This window comes from Platalea leucorodia (genome assembly GCF_965183815.1).
Source record: "Platalea leucorodia genome assembly, chromosome: 3".
Classification (NCBI taxonomy): Eukaryota; Metazoa; Chordata; class Aves; order Pelecaniformes; family Threskiornithidae; genus Platalea; species Platalea leucorodia.
Window position 1 is genome coordinate 2050066 of NC_138825.1, and position 19177 is coordinate 2069242.

General features: G+C 43.4%; 1 protein-coding gene across 5 annotated transcripts in view; it reads right to left on the reverse strand.

The window, feature by feature from the left end:
• Nucleotides 1-2909: 2909 nt before the first annotated feature.
• Nucleotides 2910-19177, reverse strand: part of RTN4 (reticulon 4) — a 47171-nt gene continuing 30903 nt past the window's right edge. For 3 of the 5 annotated variants that reach the window (XM_082306833.1, XM_082306832.1, XM_082306834.1), the window contains 6 exons: nt 14985-15192; nt 11995-12133; nt 6156-6225; nt 5455-5501; nt 4400-4458; nt 2910-3936 (listed from right to left, as the gene is read on the reverse strand). In XM_082306833.1, coding sequence (XP_082162959.1) covers nt 3894-3936; nt 4400-4458; nt 5455-5501; nt 6156-6225; nt 11995-12133; nt 14985-15192 — 566 coding nt within the window. In that variant the 3' untranslated portion in view covers nt 2910-3893. Of the gene's footprint in view, nt 3937-4399; nt 4459-5454; nt 5502-6155; nt 6226-11994; nt 12134-14984; nt 15193-16763; nt 16863-18834; nt 18921-19177 lie in introns of those variants that run through there. The other 2 variants (XM_082306836.1, XM_082306835.1) reach the window with 2 other exon arrangements.

A 19177-nucleotide genomic window follows, 5' to 3' on the forward strand; every position in this document is an offset into this window, starting at 1 on the left:
CTACCCCTCGGCTGCTGTAATCTCCATACGATGCTGCATGGATTACACATTTTCAGATTACTCATACGAATTTACTGAACGTGAATGTGATCTTGCATTTGAAAGACTGATATCCTTGAGAAGGAAGCTGAAGTTTGAAAGGGAATCGTTTTGTAACCTGGGTAGGCCAAAGTGATGAACAGTTCACTCACAAAGCTGCTTTTGCCTAATACTGTGTTATTCAAACCGTGTCTGAAAAGGGAGCGCACTGAGAAACCGCTGGGCCCTTTAATTTGCATAACTTCAAAATTTATGGCTTGAACATTTGTTCAAGAAAGCTGGTGGTCTTTAACCACACTTGCTTAAAACTCCAATTTGGTGCACTGAGTAAAACTGCAAGCTTTTAATGAGCATGCTGGGGTTCACACTTCAGCTTTCAGTAATCGAAGGAGCAAACTATCATTTTTTAAGTCCATTTTATTTTTAAATATATATATTTGGCAAAACTTTCTATCCATGAAGTGCCTTTGAATAATTTTCCAGTAGTCTGGGCTACAGCCTTGCCTCCCACCAATTGCTTTCAACATACGGTGCTATAACTTTCACACAGAGGAGGGCTAACCATTAACACCTTTTCCAGATGTGTACTTACATTATCCCTGGTTTCTGCTTTGGTTTTTAATACCTTCGCAAGTGAATTCCAAAATGTTTCCCAGAGCAAGAAGCTATGCGCTGTTCTAAGGACAAACTCCTGATGGCATTCCGCCTCTTGGTAAGCTGTTCACAACTGGTTCGTGTGGGAGCTTGACTGCAGCCAGCATTTGAAGCTTAACTCAAACGGTGAGTAGAGGGGAGAGCGCGTATGGAGAGACACGGTTAAAGAAATCTGAACACAAATAATGAGGAAGTCGTTCCCCAAGTGTTCCTGCACTCTCCCTGTCTGTGGGAAAACGTGCTTTATAGGTAACTACTTCCACGGGCAGCGGCCATCTAGTCTATTAAGGAAGTGGCTTGAAAGCCTCCGAGAACCGCCATTTCCCACGCTTCCCATTCTGGAGGGGCTTCCTGGAGCCATCCCACGTAAGCGATCTCTAGGAACGCCTGGGCCATCATAGCCGGGACTGCGCGTACCCTCCAGCAGGCAGCTAGTGCCGTGCTGCTTGTGAGTAGAAAATCAAACACTCTGATACCAGAAAATTTACCTATCCTCAAGAAAAACATACTCTCTGCTAAATTTGGACTCCTCTCCCCACCATTGCTTCTCCTGCACCCCGTGCAGCCCCCTGGCCTGGGACTGGGCTGGGCGCTCATGGGGCAGGAGGGCAGCAGGCAGCTGAGATGGAGGGGGAGTTGCCTCCATGTGGAAGAGACCAGGAGCAGATGGTCACAAAAGGCAAGTAAAGCTGTTGAACAATTCTTAATCTACATTTTGTCAAAACCAAAACCGACAGGGACAGTGGAATTGGACAAAGAAAAGTAAGTAAGTTCAACTTTTTCCAAGGAAACCGTTTAGAAAGGAACAGAAAATGTGGGCAATATCAAAACAAACTATTCTTGCGATTTCTGGCATGGAACAACATCCATATTTTGAAATTACCTTTCTTTTAAAAAGACTGTTTGTTACTCAAAAGAAATCAAGGCCAAAATAAAACATTTAGACTTACATGTAGTCTTTGAAAAGAAATGTTAAATAGTGCTTTAGTCCCAGTTCAGGAAAATATAATTTTGAACTGTGGAAACTTCCTGCCAATCCACTTCTGAGGCCCGCTGCATAAAAAGGTAGCTGTTGGATGCAAGGAATATCCAGTTAAAGGAGTGGATCAATGTACATTTAACACACAAAAGTGCTTCAGCAACCTCAAAGAATCACCTTTTTTTAAAATTGAATTTATTAATGCCTTATATTACTATACAGAAGATCAGTTTGTCAGATACACAATAAGAGTCCCTATGCAGTCTTATTTTTTAAAGAAACCTTCTTGATCAAATAACGTAATCGTTAGGTGGCGATGCCAGTAAGCACCTTCTTTGCCTATGTTGTAATAATGTTTGCCTTCCTTTCACATTGATTGTATCCCAAATAAAACCAGTTGCGTGGCAGAATGAATTAACAAGTGGTGATGTGAAAAAGATCTTAAAGCAATAGTGTCTGTCAGGAAAACACAATTTCTATGTTTATATGGTTTGGCTTTATGTATAAAATATTCAGAAGTAATGATGTATTATACTGTAAACTAAAACATTAGTGCATGACTTTATTTTTCAATGGTCAAGATGCCATTAATTTAAAATCTGTCTCTCAAATAAATTTGGATACAAGTTTTCAATGTCCAGCTCTTAAATCAGACTCAACAAGTTGATCTGACAAGATAATTAGGCCTTGCTTTACAATTCCCTTCAAACTAGAATATGGCATCGTACGCTATTGTCTCAAAAATAAAAGAAACCGAGGATCTTCACTTTGTTTAGCAGAATCTAAAAGTTTGTCTGTCACAATTTTCAATAACCAACTCACAACACTTAAGCGGCGTCAGACGCCGTCGCCCCCGCGTCGCTGCGCTGTGGGCGCCGCTGGCAGCAGCAACGACGGGGGCCCTCGGCATCGAGGCCTCCCGGCTGCCGGCAGGAATCTGCGCTACCAGAGCTACGCGCCAGACTGAGCATCACCGGCCGACGCAGCTACTCGGGACATCAACTCTGTAACTGGAACTGAACAAACTGCTTCACACTGCACAGACGAAAAGAAAAGGTATCGTGAAAAATCCATCTACGCACATTGCTATACGTCTGACAAACTATTTCCACCACCATGTACAATGGCTATTTAATCACGATGAACTTGAACAAAATAAACACAAATATATTAAACTTGCCTCAAGAAAGCAAAATACCGATATTATTTTATGTCTATAAGCTTTATTGATACTTGGGGTTTTTGTTTTTTTGCCTTTTTTTTTTTTTTTTTTTTTTTTACATTTCACAATGCATTCCACAGACTTAGTTCAATACAGCTCAAACTGCAAGTGTATAAATTTTCATTTATCATTTCTCGCATAACAAGGTTTTCAGTTTCCAAACAACAGTTGCAGCATTAGATATTCGGTCCACAGATTATCAGAGTTTGAGAGACTGTAGAATTATTTGCTCAAAATCAACTACTGTACGTTTGTGCAACAAAGTGTACGCGGTAATTTTCTTTTAATATATGTGGAGGTTCCTTCGCTCATTTCTCTTTTGTTGTTTTTTAAACAGATGCTAGTGTTTACAGAGACATTTTAGTTTTTCAAGCTTGTGTGCTATGGAGCTAGTCCAGAAATCAGTCAACTCTCTGAAGTATGAAGCACTGTGGAGCAGCTGAAAGATCTAAGCTTTGTGAAACACATATATATATATATATTGGCAATTGATAAAACAATAAAATCACAATACAGCTATACTCATACCAAAAAGGCAAGATTTTTCAAAACTTGCTAAAATGGTATATTCTTCTAAAACATCTCATTTTAGAAAATCTGCATCAATCTACACAGACCATACACAGTGCACAAACTGGGAAGTGTTATCCTCCGCTCCACCTGCACTACCTCTTCCGAACGCAGCAGGGACTACCTCTGACGAAGCAAAATGTACAGCTTTCTCAAATCTTTTGTATTAGCCAGTGCTGCACACAGGATAAAGAAAGATGATTAGTTTTAGATCCATACATAGCAGCTTACAATACTTAAGATGATGAAACACATGGCAGTCAAAACAGTTATTTTTCCTCAAACACTGCGTTGCTAAAAAATAATCTGTGAAATTGCACTGCAATGTCAAGGGTTTTGCTATTCCCTGACCCTCCCCATGTAAATCCAAATGAGTATTTTTTCCCCCTTAAAAGATGAACGTCCTATCGATAAGTTGATTCAGGCGTTTTACTCAGTTTTGCGCTTCAACCCAGGGATCTTCGCTTGGATCCTACAAGAGGAACAGGAGAGGGAAAAAAAGAACAGCGTTTGAGTAACAAACAAACAAAAAAAAGCAGGTATAAACATATAGTCTTAAAACCAGCAACATCATAATTATCACAGCAACACAAAACTATTGCACAGAAACCAATAAAACGGCTAAATTCTTCTTCAGCCACCCCTCAATTGCAACAGCTGAGGGCCTCGGGTTTCACTAACGGCTTCACATACACAGCTTTCTATTAGAAATAATATAGGATTAACTTACTTAACAAACAACAGCATCAGCAAGAAAGGAGCTGATTTCATAACCATTCCAAATTTAAACAAAGGACTTTTTTTTACTTACTTCTTCCTCCCAGGACTAGTGCATGTAATGCATTTGTTAGATACAGGAGTATCACACATACCAAGACCTGTAAACATTGTTTATAAAGTGAAATGAAATAAAAAAAAAAAAAAACACGACTCACTTAGCCATCGCATCTTTGACATTCTTGTTCACGAGTCCCAAATAATGGTCGATTTGGGCCTGAAATTGAAGACAGCAGACGTTACAGACCGGCTCCCACACAGTTACTTTGCTGCCCGCCAAACGGGCCACCAGCGCTCCCCCGGCCGCCCCAACGCGAGGGCGCGCAACCGAGGGGCCGGCGGCTCCGCTGGGCAGCGCGGCCGAGGAAAGCGGCTTAGGTGGGCTGGGCCGGCTGAACGGCTTACGCCTTCGGAGAGCGGCCTGCAGCTCGCCAAGAGGCTTGAGGAGCCCGGGTTAAGCCACACAAATTGTCCTCGGGGCTACAGGATTTCCTTTCACTGCAGCGTACTTTGTTCTTCCCGGGGGCGCGGAGAGGAGCCCAAGAGGCTCCGCCATCTGCTCAGCGCCTTTCCTCCTCCCTTCCTAAGTCCCAGGCTGCGTTGTTTTTGAAAGAGGAGAAGGAACTGCTAAGCCAGAGCTGGCTCCCCCCTCCTGTGCCGTGACCTGCTGAAGACAGTCCCTGCTCAAACGCGGCTATAATTTAATCACACGCTGTTTGTTTCAGCTCCTTACCTCTTCCTTTTACATTAGTCTCTCCACAGGAGAAGCACCGGACTGTGCCGAGCATCTCCCACCTCCTGTTTTTTTGCCAGGGATACAAATTCCACAGGGCTTCAGGGGACAAACCCTGAATATCAGCTCCAAAGAGGCTTCTTCAGAACTTGTTTTAGAAGTACTTACATCAGGATTAACGCACCCTGCCTACTGCTGCTTTGGTCCTGACCAGATCTGGTTCAGAGGAGAGGCGGCCTCCAGGTTAATCGGGCCTCTTTCGCGGCGCTGTGCTGGGGAAGCCGCCTTACACTTCCACCAAAAAGGAGGAGGGGGAAGCGCGCACAGTCTGGACTTCAGTGTGGGCTTGCTTCTCTGACTCCTAGCTAAAGCCCTGTGTTTTAAAGGCTTTCAAGATTTTAGGAGATTGAAATGAATTTTGGTTTTGCTTCAATAGAGCTCATTTTATGAAGCATTTAGTGAACGGTATTAAACACTCACCTGATGTCTCTCATAAATAACAGGAACACTGAAGAGCGAAATCAAAGCTGGAAAAGAGCACATCAAAGGTATTAAATAGGGACAAAAGGGGTGGTGTTCAGGTAAAGCAATGACTGGTTTTCACACCTTGGCCTTTCTTTCAAAAAGGTACAAGAAAAAGAAGTAACTAAGCCACACACAAAAATTGTTGGCCGGTGATTTAAATAATCCCTATTAAGGAGAAGCTGGGCTGTTCTCCAGATCTCATTAACAGCACAGCAAGTTTGGTCACAGTTCATTTTTTTCACTGTGGGTTATGCAAATTCTTCAAAAAGGATGCTTAGGTTTCCGACACCTGAAGGCAGCCTGCTCTGGGGCACAAGAAACAAAACACGGCCGGAGCCGACTGCGTACCTCCTCCAAAGTCACAATACAGCGACGATATTCAAGTGAGGCTAACCCTGACGGGGACGAACACAACGGAACATGCTTTTAAATGATACAATGTCTGGAAAATCAGCAATCATCTCAAGGAATTCAACGCTGCAATTCAAAATGATCCATTCTGCAGCGTTATCAACGTCCTAGAAAAGGACGCGCAGCTGTAACGTACTGCTACGCTCTCAAGAACGCAGCACTAGCCTCACAGGACCGAGCAGGCTTCAGTGCTTTTCCAGGGTTATTTTGTATGCCAGGTATTTAACACAATTTGAAACACTTACCCAGAATCAGTAATGTCAGACCATTAAACAAGGCACCAACATAAGTGAATACCCACATCAACACTGCAAACTAAAAAGGAAAAAAAAAAAAAAACGTCAGCCCAGTCTGTCTTACCAGAACATACCCGTTGTTAGAGAACTTTAGAGCTAAACACATGTATGAAACTAAAACGCCCCAAACTCCACTTCACCCTTGCACGGCTCATGTAATTATAGATGAGTGACAAGATGGCTGAAGGGTTCGGTAATAGGATATGCGGCCTCTTGCGTCTAGGTCATCGGGCTGAATTCAGCCCAAGCCAGCAGGGACCAAAAGCTGTCAGGACTCGGTGGCCGCTCAAGGCCCTCTGTGTTTATGCAGCACTTCCAAGCCCGGGTTTGCTAACGATGGGCAAACACGGTTCCTGCCTCCCGCCCTTCAAGAGATGGAACAGTTCAGGCCAGGGGGAGGTTAAAGGCCCGGCGCAGGACACAGCGCTCGGTGACAGAGCCAGAAAGCAAGCAGGTCCCTTGTTGGCGTGGTAGCCCAACGGCCAACACACGAGCGCATCCACGCCGGGGCCGCAGCGCAAGCGGCGGCACCAAACCATCGCAATCGCGCGTCGGCTCAGCAAAGGCCTCGGTGAACCGCTGAGCAGACCAGGCAGAGGTTTCTGCCACATCGGGGAAAAACCTGTCTGGAAGGTAACATGGTAAGGGTGGCTTAATTGACTTTTTCTGCCCCCCCCCCCATAATTTCTGGCTTTGTATCCCAGGCGCTCAGACACCGTCGTCCCCCGCCACCCTGCCGACTGCACTCGTGCGGCTCCCTGTCGCGTACAGGCTCCGCTTCACTGCCTTTGCACGAAGACCTGCAGAAGTCCAAGCCCCTCAGCGTTCTGCCAGGTGGAGAGTGTCCCAAGCACACCTCTGACCTATGCCGGGCGGGAGGGGGCCGGAGGCTGCCAGCTCTATTTCTGTGTAGGACTCCTCCCCAGGGAAAACCAGCCGTTTCTTCTAGTGTTGCACAGCCCATAAGGAACTGAGCAGAAGCCAGGATCTGGATGTCAGACACGGTGAATTTACCAGGGCTTTTTTCTTGCTAAGCACTGAACTACGCTTTGCACTGCGCAGAGCACACAGGCGAGACCCACAGCCCGTTAATCAACTAAGCATGTCTGGTTATTTTCTGTGCAAGACCCTGCAAAACACCGAAGAGCCGGACAGAGACGCTGTGGAGGCCGCTGCTGGCATCAGGGAGAGAAGCTCTGGGCACAGTTAACAACCGAAGGTGAAGCACTCCGATAAGCGGGAGATGCACGCGAGGGAAAGATGGGTACAAAGCACCGGGAAGAAAAAAATGGATGTGGAAGGACTGTGGGTGTGGGCAAGGATCTAGCCTGCAGCTGAGTTACTCTGAAGCTATGTATCCAAACAGCCATTTTTAGCTTGTTCTAAGATGCGTAATATCCAAACCAAACAAAATTAACAGCCAACAATAAGATAAGGGCATGACAATCAATACAGGTTTAATGACATGACCTCTGTACTGAAATGCAGTTTACTTCAAGAGCTTCATTCAAAGCTGATCCCATTCAAAATTCAGCAGGACCGACTGCAAACGATGCACTTCTTTATCTGCCTGTCCTTTCCAGGTGTCATGCAAGCAGCGCCAGAGGCACGAAGTTAACCCTCAGACAAGGCTGCAGCGTTACCATCGACTGCATTCCCACTAAAGGATTTTGGCAGGTTTATCAAGAAAAATAAAGCAGATTTCTCTAAACTCCCTCATGATTCATTCAAACCTTGGCCTAGTTCTGCTCTCCGCAATGCCAGGGTAAGAGCTGGCTGCCTGCCTCTTTGCACAAGATGTTTTAACGGAGCAAATACTTTCCTTTCAGAGCAAGTCTGCACAGGCAGCACGTCCCCCTCCCCAGCGAAGGGGGAAAAGTCGACAACTTTTCCTACTGCAAAAAGCCCCCAAGCCTGCGATCAGTCAGAACTATTCTCTTGCAGGCTGCGCGTTCAGTAAACCAAATACGCCGGCTTCGAGCACGCCCAGCAGAGCTGCTTGAGAGCTATCCAACGCCTCCTCTGCATGAACACAGCTAGCGAAGCCAAGCACCACCCTGGTCAGGGGAACATTCGGTGATATTGCTGAAGACTATGACCAAGTCAGAAAATGTGAGCTATTGTCAAGCAGAGGTGTAACAGATATGAACCGATCCCAAAGTCCAACCATTATCAGAACCGGGCAATCCTATTTAGCGAGCATTGAATACACGGCCCAAGGAAGATCAAAATCCAGGAGTTAACATTTGACTGACACAGGCTTTGCCTCTCCTAAGGTCTGTCCAGAGCAGCGTCGGGGTCTACCAACGAACCGTGTCGTGCGTGCCGTTTTTAACCCGCTACGCTTACTCACACCGGGGGGGAGAGGGAACCACCGAGCCCAGCGAGACCGCCGCGCTCGCTCTGCCGCGTCGGCAAGGGACAGCTACTGCGAAAGCTGGGGCTACCACAGCAACCGGAGGTCAGCAAAAACCTCAGAACCCCCCTCCCACAACACCTTCTCTCTTCACACGCCTCTGACTGTTCAAACAACGCTCCTGGGATCAAGCGGAGTTGATCTCGATCCCAAATTTACGTATTGGTCTCTATTTTTTTTTTTCCTTAGAAATGAGACGAACTGGGAGAACCTTACAAACGCAAAAAGGCTTACCTGAAACATGTCTAAACACCTAAAGCTCTAAGACAAAAAAAAAAAAGCAGAAGGCAACCCAGGATTGACCTAAAAAGATAATATTGCTCTTCCTGCGCACTCAGGACAGGACAGAAGGAAGGCACAGGGCCCAAGCTCAGCCTGAAAGTACCAATGATATATAACCCAGCACAAAACCCAGTCTAACTGATGGACTGCATTGAGTTTTTGCCTACCTCACTGCAATGATTAATGACTCCCCAGTACCCAAAGCATACTGCAATTTAATGGCAAATCCAGAAGCATCCATATATCAGTTTCTTTACTATAAAATAGTTTAAATACAGCAAAGAGCTGTGTTTCTCAAAACACCGGTTGAGCAATGACAAATCGAAAGCAACTGTGCCCTGGTGTCAGCACGGCTCCCGCGGCGCAGCCGGGGGTGAAGCCCTAGATCGCTGCTTATCAGGACAAAGTGCAGTTTCTCCTGGGACTCTGGCAAGGGCTCCTCTGGAATTGCTCCTCAAGAGCTGTCAGGAACTTCTCCTGCTGCTGCGTAAATATTTAGAGTCCATTTTAAGACTTCCATGACTGAAGCATTGCTTAATAAAATAGAAGAAAATCTTAACAAGACAGATTTTACAGCCAGAACTATTACATACAATAAACTGACCTGCAGACATTTTCTACATTAAAGCTCTGTGACTTTAATTATACACAAACATGCTCTTTCCTATACTGAAGATGTTTAAACTACACGAGCCAAGATATTTTTATTTTTTTTAAACCAGGGCCATCATATTACATAAACCCCCAGCATGGGAATGTTCTCCTCAAGCACAGACTCTTCAAAATCAGTAACTTGTGCTTGTGAACTGTCCTGACATTCACTGGTTTCATATAAGGGTTGCTCCCAACTACCATAAATTAGGCTAATTAACCTACATAAAACGTTTTAAATGTCAGAAGAAGAGAGGGGAAAGGAATTAGTGCAGCTGAATAAACATGTCTTTCCTATGCTACCATAGTATTTTAAAAGTGATTAGAGTGCCTTGAAGACATTCGGGCTGGAATTAATTCTACTTCTAACGTAATTCCTCTGAAAGGCCTAATTTTTAAAACGGTGTGAACTGAAATAGCAGCTGGCTCTTCACTGCTTCCTTTTCCTTTACTGCAAGGGATTGGGATCTCTAAACAAATGGTGTGGAAATTCTTATAACTCAGATGAAGGAACATACCACAAAGGGCTTAATTATTGAAGAAATACAAGTGACCTTGTGACTGCAAGTTTTTCTGTGATGTTGTTTAATCAGATCCAAACACATCTTAAGCAAAATAACTTTTCTTCGAACACTGAAACTCAATGCCCTTAAAAACCACAATAAACAAAGAATATGTTCCCTTCCTCCCTTGCACACCAAGTTTAAGTTCTCAAAATGCAATTCTAGCCATGTAGCAATAATTCTTTTGGTCAAGGCTCTGGCATTGAGATGCTGCAGAGATGAATCCTAAGTACTTGGTCACCTAAGCACGAAGGCGAGACAGAGCTGCTTACAGACCAGAGCGAAGGGCAGTGGTGAGAGGATTTAGCCATCAAAATGCAATCCCTGTGTGGCAACACTGGCGAGGCACAGACAATAATGGCCGTATTTAAGCCATTTTGCCATAAAATGATTGCAACAGTATCGATCATGTCCAGAAAAATAATCAGAAAATAAGAATGCACAGTCACCTCATAAAAATACTTTTACTGCACAGCCCTCTAGGAGCAGGAAGATGATTACGCAAAACCCTGAGCTAATATCCCTTCTCCTCTTTCCCTTCTGAGAAAATGAGTCTTGATCATGAGCAGCAGACGCCAGGTAACAGCCCAGCAGCCTTATTATCTTCCCTTTCTCCAGAGGGAAAGGACTCTTATTGCAGGAGACTTCCACGGCATCAGGTGCAACTTTTCTGGCTCAAACTCTGTGTTTAAGTTGGAGCATAATGAGAAACTGGATCTAGAAACGCTGGGTAAGGTCCTGAGATCTGCCTCCGATTCCTCTTCCACAAATATAACAAAGACTTTTAGAGCCTTCCCATTTTTCTCCAAGTTTCACTAGAAACCCCTTCCCCCAACCCCACAACAACTCAAAGGACTTTACAGAGCACTAAGTAAGGGATTTACTGGAGGATAAATGCAACTTTATTTCAAGAAGATTAAGCAAACTGAAAAAGAAATGGACAACACATTGTACTCAGTAAAGGAAACAATTGTTTGAAAAATGAAGAAAGGCGATTAGCTTGAAAGAAGAGAATATAATTCTCACAGAACAAAACTAAAGGAGGTTTTCAGCCAATTCTCTTTTTTTTTTTTAATTATTATTCTTCACTGTCAGTTTTGCTCTGCCACCTGCAATAGATCCCATTCAATACTACTTGGGTATATTCAAGATACCTGTTAGGCGCTACTGCACGCTTGAGGTAGAGGAACTTGCAAAACCCATTTCAGTAATTTGCATCACTAAAAGCAGCAGCTATTCACACCCAAATCCAGGGACTGAAACGGGCGTCCACCTTCCCACCTTCCCAGCAAAGTAAGGGCACCCCTCAGGCCCCACTCCTCCAGCAAAAAAGGGGACACCAGAACTCCTGCTGTTTACGGCAAGGGACTGCACACCAATGGCTTGCTGGTCTCAGTACAGAAACAAACAGAAAAACAAAACCAAACCAGACCGTGCCAGTCTAGCCCGAAACATAGATTTTTCAAGAGGGAGAGGTACATGTTAGCGACAAATTCTGAATGCCCAATGTCTTGTTTTCTTAAAAGATTTCTGCTGTTAAGCACCAGCGAGGAGGTATAACAGCTGTGAACTGCATGCAGCCAGAGCTTATTTCAGTTTTCCACTCATCTTTATTATACTGTCAAAATAAAGTACCGATAAAGTTATCCACTCCATTACTGCACGAAGCACTTTATGTTCAACTCAGTGGGGCTACCAGAAAGCTATACTTCTTGAAAAACAAAAAGGCTTAGTACTTCCAACAAGCACACTAAAACTCGGTATTTACTTACACGGAGCCAAAGATGCCATCGTTCATTCACGTTTATAAGGATCAGTGGGCTTTGCTAAGCTAGGAATCTGTTTACAGATCTATCTACAGCTGAAGTAAACTTACCTTCAGAGAATCAACTAAGTCATCGACTAGGAAGAGGCGTCTCAGCTCTTTGACTGTGCCGTTAACGTGCCCAAGCACAACATTACTGTATTTCTGAATGAGCTCTTCAGACACAGCGACATCAGACTCCAAGTAAGCCCTGCAAGAGAGAGGAGCTTATGACACTTGGCTGCAAGAGCGCTGCCAAACAGTATCAACACGTTATATGTTACATACACAATATCAACATGCATTCTTTTTATGTTATAAAGAGAAAAACCTCACCGTATGAGGAACGCTAAAAGGACAGAACAGAACTAACCTAAGTTATTCTTAGAAGGTGAAAGCGAACCTTAAAAAAACCCCACAACCTCTTAGAAGAAAAGAAAAAAATGTTTCTTTCTTACTGCTATGCTGTGCTAGCGCATTTACTAAGTCACACACAGAGTCCTACCCGGACTAGGCAAAAAGGGTGCGCTGGCCGGCAAATGTGTGTGAGCAGATGAGGCTAGCGAGTGGCCAAAGCAGCGCCCAGCACCACCGACACACATGCTGCGTCGCCTATGAAGTCCTTTCCTGCTCCTCGGCACGTGCCGTGATCTAGTACACCAAAAAGGCCAACGTGTATTTAAAAAAATGAGAGACAGACAGGCTGGGGGGTGCAGGGGGGTGCCATTCTCTGGTTTTGCTATTGCATTAGGCGGCCTAATATCCTACGAGATTCCTACATTTCTCAAAGAGAAAAAAATCCTACAAAAGCAACATATGCATTCATACTGCTGGAAGGCACTTCCGAAATCACCATTAAGCTGTAACAAACACACTAAGGCATGGTAAAATGAGCGAGTTTTTCATCATTTGCTAAAAAAGTTTCTGAGAGCGAGAGCAGTTCTTTTAACAGAAAGACAGAAGCTCCCGTCTGGTTAAGTGCTCTTTCCACTACACTGTGACTTTTATCTGCAATTGCAGTGGCTACGGCAATTTAGACTCTTTAAATAAAGAGTAATTTATTTATCTGATTTGCTTGTTGGAGGGAGGAGCAATGCAGCACATCTGTAAAAGGGCACTCATTTTACAGTTACTACAGTTGTTAAACTTTTGTTTAGGGGGGGTTCTGCTTTGGGGTGGTTTTTTTTCATTTTTTTTAAAAACAAAAAACGCACAGCTGAGGCTCCTACATATGTCATTTAAGGCAAAGCTAAACATGGCCTTGTGGCAAGTCCAAAACAAATTAAAATACTTTAAATGGTAACTACAAAGGGTGGCCATTTCAAGGCTACACTCTGCTATCCACACTTGGCTGGAATCTGCACACCCTTCTCAGCTCATCAGCTGGATATTCAGTACCTGAATCAAAACCTAAATTGATCCCATGGACGTGCTCTTCACTGTCCAACTCAATTCCAGTAAAAATACACTTCTTGTAGTTGAAGCTATACAGATAAAAAGTAAGCAACCAGGTCTGTGGGACAAGAATGTCTGGAAGCTTCTTATGAGTATCAGTATTTTTAGAAATAAACTGCAGAGAGAACACAGGTAGAACAAGTTTTGCTTGTTCTTGCTAAGAACGAACTTAACTGGCAAACTTGGAAATGCTGTTTGGATACTGAAGAGCACAACTGGGCAGCTTAGCAAACAGGATTTCAACCGGGAATTATGCACCCTAATGAGGGGGAGTAAGGATGGCCATACAAGGCCTCGATGGTTTAAAAAAACAAACTCAAAGAAAAAACTACGTTTACAGAAGATATATATTTCATACTGCTCTACTGAATGTTGTTGCCAATTGTTCAGATGTATTTTTTTTATATCACATCTAAGCTTGAAAGCAAATACTCCTTTTTTTTTTCCCCAGTTTTGTCCCACAGCTGGTTTAGGCACAGATCGGCTTCCACTGGGTAAATGAGCCACTGCACATAGTCAGGGAGGAATGGAGGTAAACCCAAGAAAACATGTTACTTTGCCGTACTGAAGATGAGAGGAAGAGAACGAGACTAATTGAAACACCGCAAAATTAGTCAGAGCGCTGTGAACAGGGGGGCAAGCAGGAGTTTCTGAAAGGTGTAAGGGAAATTGAGATTGACCCACTTCATTGATTGACAAAGGAGAGAAGCAAGTCTGGGCAGTGTGGGAAGGGGCTGGTATGGCCACAGGAAACATGCACTCTTAGTAGGTACTCTGACACATTAATAAGTTTTTATTTCTCTGAAGAGGCAGCTCTGTGATAACGGGCACCGCTGTACTCGACACAGGAAAGGAGGAATACCACGGATACCATATTCCCACACTGCAGGGAAGTGCACACACGGTATGCCCCGAGGACTTAGCTCATCACTTAAAGCAAAGAGCTCGGATGTCCTCTTTGAGGACCTAAATTAATCCTATGATTCAGGTCCTCAAGCCTTAGAATGCAGAGTCCAAGTTTCTGGATTTCTGATCTGGGCAGGCTGCAATGAACCTGGATTCTGCTGATGACAAGGCAGCCTTGCGTGTGGAGAACACAGCTATGCTGCTACATACTAAAACATAAATTTTAAGAGCATTCTTTAAAAAAGTTCCGAAAAGATAAAAACATCCCCCGCTACATTTATTCTGATTTTTTTCTGAATATATTGCATTGAAAGTGCTGCATCTCCTGGGTATTCTTTAAGTTTTGCACATCATCTGCCACTGGTTCACATTCTGAAGACTATACCGTTCTAAAATGCACATATTACTCCATTAGATTGAAGTATATAGATTTTTTTTTAATGTAACGTAAGATACTCTGGCATTCCCAGGGAAATCCCCTGTACCAAGTGCTCAATTCGTTTTCTTTACCGCTGCGTACGCCTACTGAGGAAAACCAAAAGAAGAGTAGTCATAGGCTGGGTAGCAGATTTTTCAGTACAGAGACTATTTACATTATTATGCAACATATTATGGCATATGTCATCTACTGCTTCTAAGAGCACCAATACTGCTGCTCCCCAAAACACCACACTTTTTCGTAATGAAAAGAAAAATCTCACCTAAACGGGTGGCCTTCATCAGACTTTTGGATTGCCTGGATAACTCCCTTGTATATCCTAAAGCTGATCGTCACAGAAAGCAGGGCCAAGGCAATGTAAGCCGTCACGCTCACAATGCTGAACACTGTTAATGAAAGCAGCAGGAACAAGCTGGCACCAAACACCACTCCTGTCTTCTTAATGTCTCGCCAGTAAAGGAGGTCAACAACTAAAATTTAAAAAAGGTGAGAAATTAGAACACGATACCTTTTGCATCCATATGAAAACAGTAAAACGTTTTTCATTTGACTGCTGAGAATCATCAAGAATGAAACTCGCGATCTCACTGTCAAACCAGAGCTGAAATTACAACTGGAAATAGGTTATTTTACCGCTGATTTTGCATTGGACTTCAGATTATTGGGATTATTGTTATTAGGATTACCTCAAATGTAATTGCTAAAATTTAAGAACAATTCTACCCTTAAGCAATGTCAGAATTAATCTCTTCAACTACTATGCTGTATTCTGCACCAGACCCACAGCCGTGTGTGCTTCGTTTCATTTCATTTTTGTGGATTTTGTGGAGGTCACTCACTGAAGAGATTGATTCTGATTCCCCGTTAGGACAAATGACAAGACACCACCAGCTCTCTAAAACCATTATACCTTTGCAAGTCGGGTAGTGCCTTGCAAAGGCACTGCTCAAGACTCATTAACACTTCATTTTGTTTCGTTTTGACTGAAGACATGCCCATGGGAGTTTATAATGTTGATTATGGGTGACAGGCTGAGCCATCAAGAGGGAATAATCTCACTGAAATTTCAATCCAGGCTAAATCTGCTGTGCTACAATGCAAAACACATCATTTGTAAACCACGTTTATTTTTTCCTTATCTGACCCTCATGAGAGAACACGGTATTATGCCATTTTTAGCATCACTGTTCAGAGTAAACTACACCCTTGCACAACTCATAGGTAACGGCTTAGTACATCCATTGCAGATTTGTTTGTTTTGAGGTGCAGCTGCATCCCGTTCATCAGCTTGCTGAACTCATGAAATCTGCAAACGTCATTCTCCATGGCTGGGCACAGAGCTGGGCAGGGGCATCTAGTCCAGTTTTATACTTCATGGTGAGATACACAATAAAACTCATTCTTGATGATTTTACTTCCACAGCGGATTAGATTTTCACAAGAACAAATTCCTCTTCTGCATCAAAACTGCTTGTTAATACCAATAATGTTAAGAATTTTTAGACGCAGAACTCAAATTCTAGAAAAATGATTACAACACAAACTTAGCAGTCCTAAACATCACCAAAATTAACTGTAAAATAGCATATCACAATTCAAAACAGGTTCTTACTCTGAATGACTGTAAAAGAAAATGAAAAAAATTAATTTTGACTATTATCTCTTACAGGACAACAATGTGGCCATGCACCAACATTAAATACTTAGTAGCCTCTGTAGGGCAAAGTCCGCGAAATCCCTTTGTAAGTACAACATGAAAATGCCACTGGGGCTACGGGGCAATTTCACAGTGTTTCAGAAGCTGAAGTCCTTTCCTAATTATTTCCGTAGGGAAACCGTACTGAGCGGCAGGCGCTGGAAGGATGAGAACCCCGGTCAGAACCTTAAAGCTGCCGTTTTCATAATGCAAAATATGTTATTCAAACATTTAATTCACGTTTCAGCAATTTCCTGAAGCTCTACAGACAAAATCAGGTTACAGTTGCATGAACACCTTAAATTTGTCACAAACCAAAACTGCTGTGGAAATAAACAGCCTCACCCCTCCACCACCGCTCCATCCCACTCCTTTCCTCTGCATGGCCACACGCAGGGCCAGCCTGGGTTTCCGTATGCCGCTGACAACTACTGCACCAAAGAAATAAAATAAAAACTAAGCAGCCAGCCAGATCAGATTCTGGATGTGGTTCGCCATGTGACTCCACAAACATATGGGGTGAGAGATAGAGCAGCCAACCGAAGGAGGTGACACCCCTGCTCTCACAACAGCACCCATCTCAAGTCCTCGGCAAATTGCAGCCCAGCCTATCCATCCACCCTCTTGACCTGTCATTGCACCGGGTCTCTTCATGTTACAAAGCTGCACTTCTGTTTTCCCTGTCAAACAAGCGAAGCTCTAAGCAAGACAGCTTTTCTTTAATATTTGTAAAAATCAATCAAACAAACAAAATCAAGTCATCACAGAATTCCTTTTGTATGGGCTATAATCCCTAAATTTAACATTTTCCTTGGCTTCTTTGGCTTTGCTTCTAATCACAAAAGTGTCTATTAGTGTCTCTGTACACCTTACGTTAGCAAGTTTAGCACGTGAATGGAGCTTACGAATGAAATTGTGAGCTTGACCTAAAAATCTCTGTAAACTGTAAACCTAAATTGAGCTGCAAGTATCCGTAACACCTGGGTGAGATTTTCAAAACCAGTCTTGCCAAAAAAAGTTGGGTGGATTTTGTGCTCCTAAATCATGCAAGAAATCTCTGAAAAAAATAATTTCTTTCTGAGTATTTGCTTCAAATACTGACACGGTATTTATTTTTAAATGCTGCAATTTGAGCATCCATACATTCAAATTTGGGTGCTGCTCCCGTATCATGTGGCACACCAAGTATGAGCCCTACTCCTCTCCGTTTGCAGCCAGCATTAGTTCTGTAAATGAGATACTCCCTCCTCTGTAACACAGTTTTAAAGCTTCTCCACCGATAGTGGGTTCTTACGGCTTCATAGGAAATCACTTACTACAAGCAGTAATGCATTATACCTGAACCCAGTTGTAAGGCATGTAAAGACGGTAATTCATCTGCAGGGTGGTTTCCAAAGCACAAGAAAGGAAGGTAAATTGCTGGAATTAAAGCACAACGCCAAATGGCCTCTAGCCACCCATCTCCAAGTCTTTTCTTCTCAGTAATCAATAAGAAAAAATCCCCAGGCTGGGACCTCCCAGCCCAGAGCTAAGCTGCACATGAAGCATTTTTCCTCACTCTGCCTCCACTCCCTCTGGAGAACGACCGTATCGGCCTCAGCTTAGCGACAGACGGATCTGGTTGCATTGTAAATTCCGCAAAGGGAAAGTCAGTGGGGTAAGTCACTGAAAAACCGATTTGTGATTTTCAGTCCAAGAGAGTACATGAGGAAATTGATTTCTATTCTCCAATTGATCAGAGACAGGTATTTGCATCTCTTTCTAAAGTAAAAAAAAAAATATTAAAAGCATTACTAGAAGCAGCTTTCTGGCTTTAACTTACACACGAAATATTCACAGCAGATTAAAAGAAAAACCAAACAGAAAAACAAAAACCCCAACCAATCCTCAGGAACAGCCCTGCCAAGCAGAATCTTTCCTCATGGAAAGCATTTTAAGCTTTATTTTACACAATACAAACTATAATCTCATGCATTTAATGCAAGTATTCCAGGCCTATTCTAAAGCAAGAACAGCTGCCTACATTTGGTAAGCACGAACTGTCACTTGGCACGTCTAAAAATAGTACTGCTAGCATCCGTGCCTTACATGCAGAACTCATCCAATTACATTTTGCTTTTAAAGCAAGTGCCGTGATAGGTTTATCACCGGTTTGGCTTTTTTTTTTTTTTTGGAAGTCTTTTCTTCCTTTCACGGACATTTAACTTAAAACTGAAAAATTCATATTGTTTTTTGATGACAAAAACAAGTGGCTTAATATATTCAACCGGATAATCCTCTTTTAAAAAAACCTGAACCAAGTAACCCTCTCTTTTTTTTTTTTTTCCCCTATTTAGAAAGAGAAATTAAAAGCCTCAAGATCTACAAGCGAGTTGAATTCACATCTATTAAAGAAAACCAAGAAAAAGGGACTAACCCATTTTGGCATCCATCTTGAGTGTGCCTGCATGCACCCAGATCCCGCACAGCTGACTACCCAGAGCCCTTTCACTTCCTGCGAGGGCGCTCGGAGGTCGGCAGCTATACGTCCCGTACCGACGCAACCGCCTGCCGCCGCGCTGCCTGCCAGCGCGACATCTCGCCGGCCCCCGCCAATGGCTGCCTCTGCGCTAAGTCCTTGGAATGCAGCTGCCGAGCGGGAGAGAGAGTCGCCTTCACAATGGACAACTACTCTCTATCCAGTGTTCAGAAACAAACAAAAAATGGGTTTCAGCGCCAAAGAAAGGCTGTTTGTGTAAAAGGAGAAGGAAGTTTTAAAA